The 17363-nt window shown below is 47.8% G+C and overlaps 1 protein-coding gene across 3 annotated transcripts; it reads right to left on the bottom strand.

Annotated features, from left to right (window-relative positions):
* Positions 1-4416: 4416 nt before the first annotated feature.
* On the bottom strand, positions 4417-17344 carry CIAO1 (cytosolic iron-sulfur assembly component 1). Of its 3 annotated transcripts, XM_077262918.1 has the most exons (9): positions 17116-17184; positions 15479-15564; positions 13640-13790; positions 12193-12341; positions 11604-11715; positions 8044-8132; positions 7386-7587; positions 6089-6164; positions 4417-4934 (listed from the first exon to the last, which is right to left on the bottom strand). In XM_077262918.1, the coding sequence occupies exons 3-9, from the start codon at positions 13776-13778 to the stop codon at positions 4700-4702; spliced, it is 1002 nt and encodes a 333-aa protein (XP_077119033.1). In that variant the 5' UTR covers positions 13779-13790; positions 15479-15564; positions 17116-17184; the 3' UTR covers positions 4417-4699. The 3 variants fall into 3 exon arrangements, with proteins under 3 accessions (XP_077119033.1, XP_077119031.1, XP_077119032.1); XM_077262916.1 differs by lacking the exons at positions 15479-15564; positions 17116-17184 and adding an exon at positions 17207-17344; XM_077262917.1 differs by lacking the exon at positions 15479-15564 and having other exon boundaries at positions 17116-17183.
* Positions 17345-17363: the final 19 nt, after the last annotated feature.

Consider the following 17363-nt stretch of genomic DNA (forward strand, 5'->3'; position numbering starts at 1 on the left):
AGTGAATGCGCCTTGAGAAAGAGAAGAGGCACGGTGATACCCGGTAAGAGACTGCGCTAAGAGGTCAATGTAATGGTCAAAGGTCCGCGGAAAGCTGGGACTGAGGGGCGGAGCCGCGTGTAAAAGCGCGCAATTCAACCCCCACCCCCCTGGTGGCTTGCGGCGATCTGCATCCTTTACCTTGCTTGATTCCGGCTCCACGTAAGTCATGAGGATTGTCCAGGGGCCCATGGATGGAGAGGGTCGCTGGACACGAAGATCCTTCATCCAGAAGATGGCATCAACCCCCTTAACGAAGGGGGGGGGAGGTCACCACTGGTGACCACTGTCTTCCTCTCAGCCCCCTCCGAGGAGAGGTGTGAGGGGGACATTTGGCAAGGACCAGCTACCAATTAGACCCTGGAGCACCCGTGAAGGTGACAGGGGATATTGTCCTGCCAGTGGCCTGAGAGTTGCGATGTGGGTGACAACACACTGCTTGCTCAGCCGCCCATCATGGGAAGGCAGAGTGCCAAAAACACCGTTTCCCTAACGCTGTATCTGAAAAAACAAAGGAGAGAGTTACTAAACACGAACAATACCTGTGTTATGGACCTGGTGGTTAGGAGCACCTGGTATGACCTGATGAGTAAACTCAAAAAAACGGAACTAGCTCTGGGGAAGTGGGAACTCTGCTGACCGCAAACTCTACTCCTATCGCACACACTAGAAATAGCCGTGGAGCGTACCTATCTCTCCCTAGACGCCTCTTCACAGCCTAAGAGCTAACTACCCCTAAAGATAGAAATATAAGCCTAACCTTGCCTCAGAGAAAATTCCCCAAAGGTAAAGGCAGCCCCCCACATATATTGACTGTGAGTTAAGAGGAAAGTCACAAACACAGGAATGAAACAGGTTTTAGCATAGGAGGCCAGACTTACTAAATAGTCAGAGAATAGAAAAGAATACTATGCGGTCAGCATAAAAAAACTACAAAACCACGCAGAGTATGCAAAAAGACCCCCGCACCGACTAACGGTGCGGAGGTGCAACACTGCACCCCAGAGCTTCCAGCTAGCAAGGAAACATCATGATAGCAAGCTGGACAAGAATTTAGCAGAGCTAAGAAATATATTCAGGCAGCAGTAACAACAAATGAACCAGCAGGGACTTAGCTTCTGCTGGAGTAGACAGGTCCTCAGAGAAGTCCAAGAGAGATCTGAACCAATTCTGATACATTGACAGCTGGCATCAGGTAACGATCTGAGTGGAGTTAAATAGGGAAGCAGCATAGCAACATAAGGAGAGCAGCTGATAAAGTCAACCTAGTGACCAGCAGTTCCGCTCAAAGCCACCAGAGGGAGCCCAAGAGCAGAACTAACCAAAGTACCATTCATGACCACAGGAGGGAGTCCGAGAACGGAATTCACAACATACCTGTAAAGGAAGAAAGGATTATCTGCTGATCTGGGGAGATCCATGTCCGCCTCTTACAGACACTAAGCACAAACTGAGGTACTTGGTGCCTGTCGGTGGGTGTATACTGCCGGGGACGAGCTATCCTTTTTGCATAGCGTCAGCCTCCTAGCAGCAGCATACACCCATTGTTGTCTGTGTCCCCCAATGAAGCGATAAAGAAACTGCAGCATGTGGTACTGTCTGCAAAAATCAGGACTCCCTAAGACGCTAATTGGGCAGCTGCTCAGAAAGGGCGAGAGAAGAGCCAAATGTAGCAACAACATGCTGGGGGTCAAGGACAAGAGGGATGTCCTTTTCTTGACCGCCATACATGGTGTTGTCAGCACCCCCCACTGTACGAGGTACCTCTACACAGATTACCAAACCAGACTGTCCTGAGATACAACATGGGGGTGGGGTTGATCTCTATGATTTAGTCCTCCAGCTGTACAGTTCCATGAGAAAAGCCAAAATGTAGTACAAAAAGCTGGTTGTGCACATTGTACAGATGGAAATGTACAACGCTATCATGATGTGCAAGCCAGACATACTGTAGGTTCCATGATGTAGAGATCAAGACCCTCATCTTTGGAAGGAGGGGGGCCCCAGTATACCAGGAGTGAAGGTTCTCATATCGTACCAGGCCAACATTTTCCTGGGGAAGCACCTCAAAACCACAAAAAAAGGAAGGTTGCAAAAGAGGTGCCAAGTGTGTTACAGAAGGGGGATACACAGGGACTCCACTTTTCAATATGGCACATTCCCCAACAAACCAAGCCTGTGTATAAAAGATTGCTTCAAAGTGTACCACACATCCATGGACTACTAAATTCATTTTTGAGTTGCACAACTCGCGTATGCCAACCTGATGCACTCTACACAACTTAAGTATGCCACTACATTATAAAATTCACATATCATGAAACACTAGATCAATTCCAATATAGGGTCACAAAAGAATATACAGACATTACAGCACGAGATCACAGCTGATTCTTTCTTTCTTTGAAGTAAAACACCGTTCAAAGGAAAAAAGGCAAATGTTTTGCCTCCCAAAAAGAATCAGCTGTGACCTGGTGCTGTCCTGTCTGTGTACTCTCTTTTGCTTCCTCCCCTGCCCATGAGCTGTGGGATGATCAGACCATGTTCCTGTCTGGTAAGACACAGCCGTTCCACAGTACACAGCAGGGACACATTTATAAGATTATCTCAGCACAGGAACATTTTATTTAAACACATCCAATTGTGAAAATTATTATTATTCCAAGATCTATTAATTAAAATTAACTTTTGTTCGTGGGAAAAGCCCATTAAGCCTCTTTCATACACGATAGCAGTTACCTGGCAGCTATCTTTCCTGACTCACAGACGCATACACACACGAGCGGCACAGTGGCTTATCAAGGAGAACAAAAGGATCAGCAGTCTGAAATCGGACATGCTGGATCCTGCTTTCCTCCGAGATTACATATTAGATTATCAGCCAATATTGGCAGGTTCAGCAGATCGTCTAAAGTACAGGGTGGGCCATTTATATGGAAACACCTAAATAAAATGGGAATGGTTGGTGATATCAACTTCCTGTTTGTGGCACATTAGTATATGGGAGGGGAAACTTTTCAACATGGGTGATGACCATGGCGACCATTTTGAAGTCGGCCATTTTGGATCCAACTTTATTTTTTTCAATGGGAAGAGGGTCATGTGACATCACAGAATTTCACAAGAAAAACAATGGGGTGCTTGGTTTTAACGTAACTTTATTCTTTCATGAGTTATTTACAAGTTTATGACCACTTAAAAAATGTGTTCAAAGTGCTGCCCATTGTGTTGGATTGTCATTGCAACCCTCTTCTCCCACTCTTGACACACTGATAGCAACACCGCAGAAGAAAGGCTAGCACAGGCTTCCAGTATCCATTGTTTCAGATGCTGCACCTCTCGTATCTTCAGAGCACAGACAATTGCCTTCAGATGACCCCAAAGACAAAAGTCTAAGGGGGTCAGATCGGGAGACATTGGTGGTCATTCAACTGGCCCACGACGACCAATCCACTTTCCAGGAAACTGTTCATGTAGGAATGCTCGGACCTGACACCCAAGATGGTGCACCACCATAGAATATGCCCCATATGCTGCTGCGATTAAAAAAAAAAAAAAAAAGACGTACTCGCCTGGCCAGGTGCCGGTGTCCTGAGCAGGCGGGGACACCAGCGCGCTATGGGGGGGCCAGGTGCTGGAGTCGCCGCTGGCTCAGGCCCCCGGCACTTGCGATATTCACCTGTCCCCGTTCCACTGCCGCTGTGTCTTCCGGGTCTCTGCAGTGACTGTTCAGACAGAGGGTGCACACTAAACACGTCATCGCGCCCTCTGACCTGAACGTCACAGCAGAGGACGCGGAATACACAGCGCGGCGGTGGAATGGGGACAGGAGAATATCGCATTGGCTCACCCTCCCCCATTATACTCACCCTCCTTCGCGGTCACTGCACTTCCCTGCTTCGTCCCGGGGCCGGCAGCTCCTTCCAGTGCTGAGCGGTCACATGGTACCGCTCATTAAAGTAATAATATGCACTCAACGCCTATAGGAGTGGAGTCATGTCTATATTCATTACTTTAATGAGCGGTACCACGTGACCGCTGAACACAAGAACAAGCTGCTGGTGCCAGAGACCATCGGAGAAGCAGAGACCGTGCCAGGACGGGTTGAGTATGATGTGACAGCCGCCACTCCTGTGAATAGTTAAGTGGCAAGGCACTAGAGATCCTGCATAGATTTCTATGGACACCATCTGTAACCTGATCCTTCACTCAGCCGATAATCCGTCTTCATATCTGGCAGATTTACCAGTCAATTTAGAGCAAATGATCAGTGCAGGATGTGTCTTATAAAGTGGAGAAAATCATCTGCAGAATTCTCTGATAGAAAAAAGGTTAATCCTCGGCCATCAGGTTTCTATAAACAATCTTCAATCAATATCTATTAGCACTCCTTTATTTTAGAAATGCTAATAAGCTAATATTTTGCAATAAAATAAGGACACAATGAAGCACGGACAGGTCTGTAACACACAGCAGTAAAAGGGGATCACGTCAGCATTCACTCCTGAAGGAGCCACATATCCATCCTCCACATGTGCCAAGCTAACTCGATAAGTAACAGGACAGCCGAGCAGACGGCCGCTATGGGGATAGATGCTTCTCCTTTAAGTCATAAGTAATTTAAAAGTCATAATACAGATTAGGGAAATCCGATTATAAATCACTCTGGCCGCTGGTACTGCCAGAAAGCCATTTCTCCATCATCACTGCAAGAAGCCAAGAAACCAGGTTCTTTAGGGTGCCATGCCACACAGTTGACATCTTGAGAGTGGGCTCGAGGCATGTGGGCTGTCAAAGAAAATGTTGGTTGCACAGCATCAGAGCCAGTATCTTCTTCAAAAATCCTGATGGCGTCATCTCCACAAGCCGTAGCAATGGCACCTGTCAGGTGGCTCCTAATGGTGGAAGGTGATCAAAGGATATCAGAGGGTGACAATCCAACAATTAAGGAAGTACCTACGTATATCAATTATAAATCCTATTAGGTATAGTCTCTTGTGTTTATGCTGCTCCACCCTTCCCTTATCCCCGGGCCGCTTACTGCTCCACCCCTACCTTGCCCCCATGCTACTTACTGCTCCACCCCTGCCTTTCCCCATGCTGCTCGCTGCTCCAACCCTGCTTTGCCCCATGCTGCTTACTGCTCCAACCCTGCTTTGCCCCATGCTGCTTACTGCTCCACCTCTGCCTTGCCCCCATGCTGCTTACTGCTCCACCTCTGCCTTGCCCCATGCTGCTTACTACTCCACCCCTGCCTTGCCCCCATGCTTACTGCTCCACCCCTGCCTTGCCCCCATGCTGCTTACTGCTCCACCCCTGCCTTGCCCCATGCTGCTTACTGCTCCACCCCTGCCTTGCCCCCATGCTGCTTACTGCTCCACCCCTGCCTTGCCCCATGCTGCTTACTGCTCCACCCCTGCCTTGCCCCCATGCTGCTTACTACTCCACCTCTGCCTTGCCCCATGCTGCTTACTGCTCCACCCCTGCCTTGCCCCATAATGCTCCACCTCTGCCTTGCCCCCAGGCCGCTTACTGCTCCACCCCTGCCTTTCCCCATGCTGCTTACTGCTCCACCCCTGCCTTGCCCCATGCTGCTTACTGCTCCACCCCTGCCTTGCCCCATAATGCTCCACCTCTGCCTTGCCCCCAGGCCGCTTACTGCTCCACCCCTGCCTTTCCCCATGCTGCTTACTGCTCCACCCCTGCCTTTCCCCATGCTGCTCCAACCCTGCTTTGCCCCATGCTGCTTACTGCTCCACCCCTGCCTTGCCCCATAATGCTTACTGCCCTTACTTTCTGTGCACTATTACAATCAGTGCTATGTATTGCTTCAATACATTTATAACAAAAGAAAAATAAAAAAGCTTGCAGCTTGTAAGAAGACCTATGTGTCTCCATGGTTACAGACTGTAACAAACCGTGTGTAGTCTGACTATGCAGTTATTTTCTACTTCCTTCTATCTTTCCCTCCTTCTTGCCAATCCACACACAGTACAAGTAGCGACAGAAGAACTGTCGTGGAGGAGCAGACACGTTTCCTCCTGCTCACCAGTGAACGTCATAGATGGTCCTGTTGTGATATCCGGTCAGGGTGCACACACACTTCCAGATGGGATCTTTTTTCCCTAAAGAAATATGTACATATATGTTAGGAAATTCACCTCTATAGGATGTGTGCGGTACAGTCATGTAATGGCGTACACTGATAACTTGATTTTATGTTAGGTCGCCAGCCTAAACATCACGGTTTCCTAAAATCTGAGGACTCAAATATGCAGTGAAGCTTTGCTCACCAGCCCCCTTCTACAGCTCATTGTAAAGGGGAAGTCACTTTAGTTTCATGAATATTCATACATATTTGCAATGTTTTTCCACACAAAGGAGTAGAATCTTCCCATTCAAGTAAAAGTGGGAGGAATTATTCTGATCACACAAAAGTGCAGTACACAAAATATAAAGTATGGAGTTCATTTAAATGGATTTTCCCCAAATTGTAAGACCCTATCCATAGGATAACTTGCCGATTGCTGGGGGTCCGACCAATGGGATCTGGAGCAATCCCAAAAACAGGGCTCTGCAGAGTCCTGTCTTCAAAGGAGCAGAGGTGCGCATGTTCATCTTCTGTTTCCTTCATTGTAGGACTGACAGACATAGGGGAGCGCTGTGCTCTGCTTTCCCACAGACAATGAATGGGGCTGTGGCGGACCGTGCGCACCTCTCCTCCATTCAATCTCATGGCTCCATAACCGTTCTACAGATTGATGGGGGGTCCCAGCGGTCAGACTCTCGGCAATCCGAACGATATACCCGTATTCTCTGGTTAGTTAGAGGATAACTTACAACTTTGGGAAAACTCCCTTTTAAAAGAGAACAAAAAGTCTTTAGATTGATTTGTTATCTTTCTTATACCTTATGAGCCTAGCCTGGCAATATGTGAGCTGTTGCTGTATGTTAGCGGACACCACGTCTATCCTTCAGCCCAGTCCTGGACTTCTGATGTCGCCTCATGTACCCAAAAGAGTATCTTGCCCCAACCTGCTAAAGAATAGTCCCCCCATCTAATGTGACAGGCAGACAGCAGTGGAGCAGTTTTCTCTCTGCACGGCTTGTGTTTTGATGTATCTTGATAGAAGTTGAGACATTTTCTCAGATTAATTTTTCGCCAATGGTTGGCACAAAAAATCTAGAGCGCACCGATATTAAAATTTGGAGCACCCAGCTTTTTCACATCTAACTTTGCTACTCTGAGACGTTGTAAAAACTTACCTCCCCGATGACAGCTGCTCTACAACAATAGATTTTCTCGTTGATCCATCAATGTTCCCTATACAGTGGAGTTCCATTACCTTGCTCTTCTTCGGACGTTATATGTCTCCAGATCCGCAGGGTCCTATCATCACTGCAGGTGGCCAGCTGTTCCCCACTTTGGTCAAAAGATAAGCTCCATACCGTGGACGTGTGGCCCTCCAGAGTGGCACAGCACACCCAGTCATCCTCTTCTTCATGGTACAACTTCACGGAGTCATCGTAGCTGGCTGACGCTAATAACTATGCATAGAGGCAAAGTTATGAAAAATTAGGCCGTATTCCAGTTACAGGATGTTATCACCTTCTAGATCAATCGGAGTCCAACCGCTGAGACTCCCCCCGGCTGTCAGAATGGGACCACACGTTACCTTCTGGAGCATCAGTGCTCATGCTCGATCACCACTCCATTCACTGTCTATGGGACTGACGGAGAAAGCAGAGTACGGTGCTTAGCTTCCTCCATCAGTCGAATAGAAAAAGCTCCGGTTGAGCATCGCACTGCCGATCCATTCAGATGGGAACAAAAGTGCTCTGTTCTGGCAATCAATGGGGGTCTCAGCGGTTGAGCCCCTACCAATCCAAAAGGAGATAACTACTTAGAAGCAGAATAGCCCTTTAATACATTGCATGCAATGCTCCCCCAGCTACAGAACATACTTGTGTAAGCACCCGCCCAGTCACGTCAGCGCCACTCACCTCTTGGTTAGGATGCCACACTACGTGCTTCACGTCCTGTGTGTGCGAGTTCAGTACACTGACACACTCATACTCCTCCTCTTCATCAACTGCAAGAAGCAGAAAATACAGAAGGATTCACTTACATGGGTATGTAGTGGACAGAAGAATAACGGTACCCAACTCGTCACCCGTTTACCGGTATCATGGGCAGCGTGACACGACTGAACTGAAGGTTCATTTGTCGAAAGATCATAAAAGCTGGGAAAAATGTGTCATTTACAGCGATGCAGTAAAGCGATTGTCCTAAACTGAGCGCCAGTCACAGTATCACTGGGTGGGACAAACAGCGGATTTTGCTTCCCACGAGAAGCGGGCACAACACCAGAGCGCATGAGAAGCGAGTATGTGGAGGAGCAGCTAGGATGTTGATTTGATGACAAGGTAAGGTGGCTGGGGAACGTTTGCCATATTTTTCGGAGGGTAGTGAAGTGAAATTGCGGTCCTGTGTTCTCCACCAGACATGTCGATAAACATGTGGTAGGACCATTTCTCCACTGTGTCTCAAGAGCAATTTTTCACCACTACAACCCCAGGCCGCATGTTGCTCGTGCTACTGTGGTCAGCCTGGGTGGCCTAAATGTGCTACGATGGCCTGCAGCGTGTACGGACTTGTCCCCTGAGCACTTCAGGGACGTCATTGGTCAGCAGTTGCAGAGGAAGCTGCCAGCAGAGGATCTTGATTATTTTCGCAAGTGCATTAAGTGTGGCAGAACCTTCCTCAGACAACCATTAATAACCTCATCGATAGCAGCCAAGACTTGTAAGTGCGGGGATTTCTGCACAGGGCGCTCATACTCCACACTGAATAAATGAAAAGGTTTTGCTAATGTCGTTTCCATCATCTACGTATCATTAATGTGTCTATCCATTCTGTGATTTCCATCATTCCCTGACTTTTCCTTCTTGGTGTTGCAATTACGATAACAGGGCCTGTAATCTGTACTAATTAGACAAACTACCCATAGGTTAGTGATTTGTTTAGAGATAGAATTTCAAGTGAAGTGGAAATTTTGCTGTGTGAGGACAACTGCAGGTAAGACATCCATGAAATTGGGGTTCCAGGATGATCTCGCTGTAGGTCATGGAAAGAATGAGGCTGAATGCCCCCTAAAACCTGATGCACGCGAAAATCCTCTGCGGCTCTCCAACATAACAAAACCACATTTTCTACTCCCGTTAGAAAGTCCAAGTTGTGGAAGAGGAGCACGAGGGGAACATCTTGTCTGGATAAGATTCCCTTAGACACTATTCTGTCCCAAACATCAAGGAACCAAAAGAGGAATGATTTTTAGCGCTGAAACATGCATTTGGCCTTAAAGGTAAGGTACCGCGTTTGTAGATCATTAATAAATCACTGTAATGTAGCATAACATGCTGCTATAACCAAGTTTTAAATGCATGTGAAACAGATTTCGTGTGTTATATGTGTTTAAAGAAGGAACTGGGGGCTGACATCTTGGTTTTGCAGCAGTAGCAAGGCACTAACAGTGTCATTTTACAGCACCCCATGGACATAGGAGATAATAGACCGGCGAGGACCCTATCTATAACATTGGAGAGGTGTTAGCAGTGAGCTGGGCACGCCTCTGTGGGCTGTGCAACTCACTGCTGTAGGTGTGACTAGCAGCCATTGTATTATAGCCCAGTGCTCTCTGCCCAGCTCCACTTAAGGTACCTTCACACGAAGCGACGCTGCAGCGATAGCGACAACGATGTCGATCGCTGCAGCGTCGCTGTTTGGTCGCTGGAGAGCTGTCACACAGACCGCTCTCCAGCGATCAACTATGCCGAGGTCCCCTGGTAACCAGGGTAAACATCGGGTAACTAAGCGCAGGGCCGCGCTTAGTAACCCGATGTTTACCCTGGTTACCAGCGTAAAATCTAAAAAAAACAAACAGCACATACTTACATTCACGTCCCCCTGCGTCCACTTCCTGACTGACTGAGCGCCGTACAGTGAGAGCAGAGCGGTGACGTCACCGCTGTGCTGCTTTCACTTTCACTTTGCGGCGCTGAGTCAGAGGAGGAAGCAGACTGCAGGGGACGCAATGTGAGTATGTGCTGTTTGTTTTTTTTACATTTTACGCTAGTAACCAGGGTAAACATCGGGTAACTAAGCGCGGCCCTGCGCTTAGTAACCCGATGTTTACCCTGGTTACCAGTGTAAAACATCGCTGGTATCGTTGCTTTTGCTTTCAAACACAACGATACACAGCGATCGGACGACCAAATAAAGTTCTGGACTTTATTCAGCGACCAGCGACATCACAGCAGGATCCTGATCGCTGCTGCGTGTCAAACGAAACGATATCGCTAGCGAGGACGCTGCAACGTCACGGATTGCTAGCGATATCGTTATAATGTCGTTTCGTGTGAAGGTACCTTTACTCTCTATCACAGGAGCTCCATTCACTCCATTAAGCTGCATTCCCAGCCTGCAGAGAGAGGTGACACCTGATACAATGTATCTCTCCCCTCCCTCCACAATGCCTGGCCATTCACTGCAGACCTGGAGCTCCTTCTTATCTTACTGAGGGATGAGTCACAGACAGCTCTGCACAGACAATGCTGCTCCATACACACCACATAAACTAACTGTGCTTCTGATGCAGTAACTGCTGGTGATAGCAGATCACAGGGCAGTCACACACAAAATGACTCTGCCCTGTGATGCTGCTCTTCATTCTGCCCCAGGGATATTAGACCACCCAAAAGGGGAGGGAAATGCTGATGTCAGCAGTTACTGCCCAGATTTTCCAGCTAACAGTAAAGCTGGTAAGTCTCACTATAGCTGCTTGAGGTCTAAAACGGAAAATGCTCCCCCTAGTGGTCAATATATATATTTGTAAGAAAATATATAATATTTTTCATATAGAAATGTTTGCAAACAGTGCAAACATTGCATTAGTACATTTTATTTACTATTTTAAGCTTAATTTCACAAAAAAACAAACTACAAGAAAACTGGTGGCACCTTCCCTTTAAAGCGGTCAACCAGGATTATATTATTTTTTACTATGGGCTTAAGAACTAACAGGTAGTTGCTACCTACTTGCCTGTTCTGACCGGCACCAGTGTCTGCCAAAACAGAGCGGTCACAGACCACTCCTGCCGGCGATTCTGTGGCTTCTGCTGACATCATGTTGACAGAACAGCGGATCCTCTTCCGCTTTGCTCTGTTGATGGCATGTGACTGCCAATGTCATGCTGAGTCGGCTCCCTGCTGCCTAACTGCGGAGAGCTGGCTGTCAATCAGCATAACATCGGCAGTCACACACCATCAACAGAGCAGCATGGAATAGAAAACTGCTCTGCTGATGTCCTGCAGCTTAATTATCGTCAGGAGCGGTCAGTGACCGCTCTAAACTAGTCCTGGATAAAACAGGTAGTTAGATACTACCTGCCTGGTAGTTTATTGGCTCATAGTAAATAATTAATATACTCCTGGACTACCCCTTCAATCATGGTAAGAAGGTTTATGAAGCTACCATGTCCACTAGCTGTATAAATGAGCTCACCTTCCCAAACCCACACACTCTTGTCACGGCTACAGGTTGCCAGCAGACTCCCAGAAGGTGCCCAGGCCACGGACTTCACCTCATTCTCATGTCCCTCAAGGGTGGTGACACACTGAAAGGAAGAACACAGAATTCTAAGTAGGAACACCGACACAAGTTCTGGCATCACATAAAAAAAATCTCCCGACTAATATCGCACTTCCTTGTCAGGTCCCTCACCAGCCTCCTGCGATGGCATCTTGTCTGTCCATCAATAGCGGGCCACAGCTGTCACATGGACACATCCCAGGAGAAAGGGGGGACAAGACAGTGACCAGGCGCCGATCGGGGCGCTGCTGCAGGGTGTCAGCTCTCACACCCACACCTGATCAGAATGAGCCCGCCTGATTGCAGCGCTGTAAATTTACAGCGGTTTGCGGGAATGCAGCTCCTGCGGCGCCATATATATATATATGCTGCCTGTCGGGCAGGGGTTAAAAAATAAATAAATATTGCACAATTTTTCTCAGATTCCCCAGCAGAAATTCTCTGCAGCAAAACCGCTATGTAATTATTCTGGTTTGCAATATGTTTCTGAATGTCTCTGTACCTCAAAGTCATCATTCTTCTTCATCCAAATGCAAGTGGTGGCATCAAAACTGGCAGAGGCCAAGTAATTGCCACAGGGCGACCATGCTACTTTCCGCACTGTACGCTGGTGACCTTCTCCAAGGACTGACTTGCAGACCCAGTTATCCCCTGTAGAGGCAAAATAAAAAACATGGTGAGGGGCAATATGGCCACCTGATATGTAGCTCAGTAATTGCCATGTATGCGTGTATATCCATATAGAGACGGCATGGTGCCCCCTCCCTGACAAGGAAAAACTAGTGCCCACAATGTGACATCTGTCACCGGCTGACACTACCGAAGCAGATCCTTCTTGTACACAGCTCCTCAAATGTCAGTTTCCTACACCCCCGAGCGTATGACACTGAGAAAAGGAAAAAAAAAATATGAGGAAAACTTTATTCCTGAATCTAAGTGTCGGATGTTGCAGTTTTAGCCCATTCAGTTTGGAGATAACCAGCAATACCAGATACCGCCTAAAGACAGAGTGGCGCTATTACAAGGAAAAAAAAAACACTTTTTATAACCTCATACAAGGACCTCAATTTATTTTATCTACTTGATCAATATTCCTGAGGCTTATACAGACAGCAAAGTAACAGATTTATGGCATGAATGCTTGTTTAAAGGGAACCTGTCATGTCCCCAAATGCTATTAATCTGCAGGTTAATAGTGTTACAATGTTGTCCGGCCGAGGTACTCAAAGTGCAGCTATAGGGAGAAAATGAACTTTATTCCTCCCAGAAGCCACTGGCTTTCAGTCATAAAAGTGCGGCAGTCATGGTTTCTGTCACCGCAAAGTACTCAATGAGTGACGTCCCGGGACTGACTGACAACCGGCTCTACACAGATGCGATGCAGAGCAAGTTGTCAATCAAAGTGCTGAAGCGTGCTGACGACCATCACTCACTCTGTACTGAGCAGTGACTAAGGCTACGTTCACATTTGCGGTCGGCGCCGCAGCGTCGCCGCATGCGTCATGCGCCCCTATATTTAACATGGGGGCGCATGGACATGCGTCGCACTTGCGTTTTGCGCCGCATGCGTCCCTGCGGCGCCCGCGTCCGGGCGCAGAGGACGCAGCAAGTTGCATTTTTGCTGCGTCCAAAATCAATGAAAAAAAGGACAAATGCGGCGCAAAACGCAGCGTTGTGCATGCGTTTTGCTGCGTTTTTGTTTGCGTTGTGCGTGCCGACGCTGCGGCGCACAACGCAAATGTGAACGTAGCCTAAAGCCATGGTGGCCGTGCATTTATGACTGAAAGCCGGAGGAATACAGTTCGCTTTCAATAAGAAGGCCGGACACTGTTAAGCTGCAAATTAACCCCATACCTGCAGGTTGATAGTGTTTGGGGACAGAACAGGTTCTTTTTAACTGGTATAATGTAAAGTATAAATAAAAAAAATAAAAAAACAAGAGTACGCACCCTCCTTGCCCCAAATTCGGATGGTTCTATCTCCTCCACATGACGCCAAGAGAGTCCCGGTAGGATTCCATGCCAGGAACCAGCAGCGAGAGTCCGGGTGAGCGCTCACCCTATGCAGCAGTGTCAGCGAGTCCTTCATTCTTGATCTAATCTGTGGAGGAAAGTAGCATAAGTACCGTACATAATAAGCACTTTCTGGTTATACAGAATAAAATCTATACTAAATGACACATCTAACGGCCATCATACAAAACCTCTGCCAGCAGAGGAATAACTGACAGGAGGCGACTCAATACTTTATGGCCACTTGTAGGACTTACTGAGCAGAGTTACTAGGTCTATGTATCCCTCCTCTTCTAGATCGTTACTTCTGCACCAGGTGGAATTCAAGGTTCAGTTTTAGCTACAAATATTAATATCAGGAATTACATGCGCACAGATGGACCCTCCATGGCGGCCGGATTGGACACCGTACAGACCACATTTATTCCTAGATTGTAGATTTCCTTTTGTTTAATCTTTCAGTCTAAACAGGCTGCCGATCACCCGATGAAGGAGCAAAACACTCGTTCGTCTGGTGAAATGATCTTTTGTGCTGCACATGGTCCTGTGTAAACTGGACCCGCACTGCCGAGAACAATGGGGACCTATGCGCACTGACCGATCCATTACAGATTGCTCAGAGAGCACAGTTAGTGCGATCTGCCACTGTGATCAGGATATTAAAGGCCCACCGATCAGCAAACAAGTGGCCCATTAGTGGCACCGGTTAGTAAATGTAAATGCACCATAGAAGTTCACAAAATGTAGTGCAACATTTCCATAAATATTGGATCCAGATGGATGAAACATGCAGGGAGAAGTAAATCCCACCGCAGTAGATCCTCCGAGTCTCATCCAAGTGGATCCACTGTTTCCTGGAGGATTCATCCATCGGCCATGGGGCGGCAGCAGCTGCTTATCTACATGCCTACATAGGAGTTGTGCCTGTCATGTTCCCACCGGTGAGCGTTAACCCGCTCCCTCCATAGAATATTGCCCTATTGTGTGCTCTGTTCCCACACATCTAGATTTCTTCATTTCCATAATTATGTAGCTCACGCGATTACCTCACTGAGACCACCGACATGTCAGCCCTATCAATCCAGTGCATTCTCCTGGAAGGTTCTGCTGGGCGCTAGCTGTACTCAACCTTCAGGATATTGGAGGTATTTCAATATTAGAAAAATAAGGGGTGGAGACACGGGGGGTCAGTGGGTGCTCTTGGTCATTGGCCCGAGATCGCATGGACTAGGGTCCATCCCACTGAACGCCCGCTCTCCCTTCCCTTGGGCAGAATACTACTCAGACAATTCACGGTGAGGGTAAAACAGCGTGGCAATACTTTACTGAGCCACAAAACAGACAATAGTATATTCCCAGCAAAATGCCCAAGATGGTGCAAATTACAGGGTCCCACCCTTCTGCTGACTCGCCGGGATTAAAGCAGCTGTGACTTCAGGGCTTCCAGGGCCGACTATCCCAACCAGTGGCCACCCGTTTTTGGCGGGCACCCACAGAGAGGAGGTAACAACAAGCTTAGGAAGTAGACAGTCCATGGAGGTATGTGGCCAGGTGACCGAAGGGTCATAACCTGGCTTCTCGGAAAGTCTCCATGGAACCAGGAGACTGGTGGGTCCCAATGTTCGCTTCCCCAAATGTATGCATTTGGCACAGGTGACTGTCCCAATCCTAGCTTCCCCAAACGTGTCCATGGGATGCTTAATGGAGCAGATCTGTATTCTTTCAGCCGGGGCTGTGGTCCAAGCTGACATCCTGTAGAATGTTAAAACGGTGTACCTTTGGATGGAGCCATGATGTCCTGGTAGAGTGTTCCTTTATGAAGTTATAGTGTCCTGGCTGTTCTGTCAAGTCACTCGATTCTCCTTGCAGAATGATAGAAATCCCTTTTAATACTCACATCTGTGGCTCAGGACATCATCCACAGGTCAGGGTGAAGGTGGAATGAGTTTAACTAATTGTTTGAGTATTTAATCAATCTGCGTTGTTCATCCTTCTATGTGTTGCAGGTCAACAAACTAGCTAGCCTGGTACAATGTGTAATCAACAAATTAACAAACATCTATTGTTCCATGATTCCTGTCCATCAACTCAAAACTCAACATCCAGGCTCCTACGAACAATAGTCTGTTTCTTGACCAACAAAAGAAAAACACAAATTCAAAAGTCAACAAAAAGATAATAGTCTATGCCTCCTGGCCTACTGAAAATAGATATCTAGATAATTAAGATTAAATGCAGTGTCGTCACATAAGAGAATGTTCACATGGATGGATTTGCTGTAGAAATTTCTCAGTGGCTAATTTGTTCTGGTATTGTTGCGGTTAACACTGAGCAAATGCTGTGGATATCCCACCGACTTCACTGGGAATATTTGCAGCATAAATTGGCAGACCACAAACCCTCAGCACTGCGCACTCATACGCACTGCGCACTCATACGCACTGCGCACTCATACGCACTGCGCACTCATACGCACTGCGCACTCATACGCACTGCGCACTCATACGCACTGCGCACTCATACGCACTGCGCACTCATACGCACTGCGCACTCATACGCACTGCGCACTCATACGCACTGCGCACTCATACGCACTGCGCACTCATACGCACTGCGCACTCATACGCACTGCGCACTCATACGCACTGCGCACTCATACGCACTGCGCACTCATACGCACTGCGCACTCATACGCACTGCGCACTCATACGCACTGCGCACTCATACGCACTGCGCACTCATACGCACTGCGCACTCATACGCACTGCGCACTCATACGCACTGCGCACTCATACGCACTGCGCACTCATACGCACTGCGCACTCATACGCACTGCGCACTCATACGCACTGCGCACTCATACGCACTGCCTGCGATTTCAGCGCACACTTATAACTAGGATACTGCCACGCTTAGGCCTTAAAGGGCCAGTGGTGCAGTTCTTACTTCTACCTTATGTGACAAGAGCACTGCGCAATGTAAGTGGGCCATAAGCTCACCTACAATGTAAGAAAATCACCCCTGGAGAGTAGAGGAGCGGGAACAAAAGAAATCCAAATCCAGACTCAGGAGAACAGCGCCATTTAGTAGGACAGTGACGGGTCTTCAGCAGCTGCATCATTGGAGACACATCAACCTTCGCTCTGGGGGCCTGATCTTTGTGGAGGGACTACAGCGCCCGCAGGACCACTGATCCCACCAGACTCAGCCACATACTGATGGCCCAAAGATGTCACAGTTCTTGAGCCCCCAATGTATGACTAAATTGTGTCTACTAGTACCTACCACAAGGGGGCGCTCGCAACAAGCATATTTATATAGACTCCTATGAACTTAGCTCCCTCTAGTGGCAGCAGTCTGAAGCATTTGCTGTAACCTTCGTATAGCCCCATATGCAGCCATATGTAACCAACCTACTGTTCCGCCATAATGTTATTCTAACATCTTTCTGAAATCTTCCTCCCGTGTAAATTTCCCCGTCACCCGCATTCATGTCTCACTTACCGTCTCCCGTTTTCCCACGTTACTTCCTTGCTCCGCCGCAGTGCATGCTGGTACTTACATCAACTGCTCCCCCTGCGGGTGACGCACAGAACTACACGTCGAAAACTGCCCAACATTCTAGTCACTAGAGGCCACACAGAACGTTCTCTCGGTGTCT

Source organism: Ranitomeya variabilis, chromosome 5 (genome assembly GCF_051348905.1).
Source record: "Ranitomeya variabilis isolate aRanVar5 chromosome 5, aRanVar5.hap1, whole genome shotgun sequence".
NCBI lineage: Eukaryota > Metazoa > Chordata > Amphibia > Anura > Dendrobatidae > Ranitomeya > Ranitomeya variabilis.

Coding starts and splice junctions, on each gene's coding strand:
- CIAO1 (XM_077262916.1), bottom strand. CDS start 13,778: ATGAAGGACTCGCTGACACTGCTGCATAGGGTGAGCGCTCACCCGGAC. Junction 12,342..13,639: donor CCGAATTTGGGGCAAGGAGG/GTGCGTACTCTT, acceptor TTGCCTCTACAG/GGGATAACTGGGTCTGCAAG. Junction 6,165..7,385: donor AACGTCCGAAGAAGAGCAAG/GTAATGGAACTC, acceptor ATATTTCTTTAG/GGAAAAAAGATCCCATCTGG.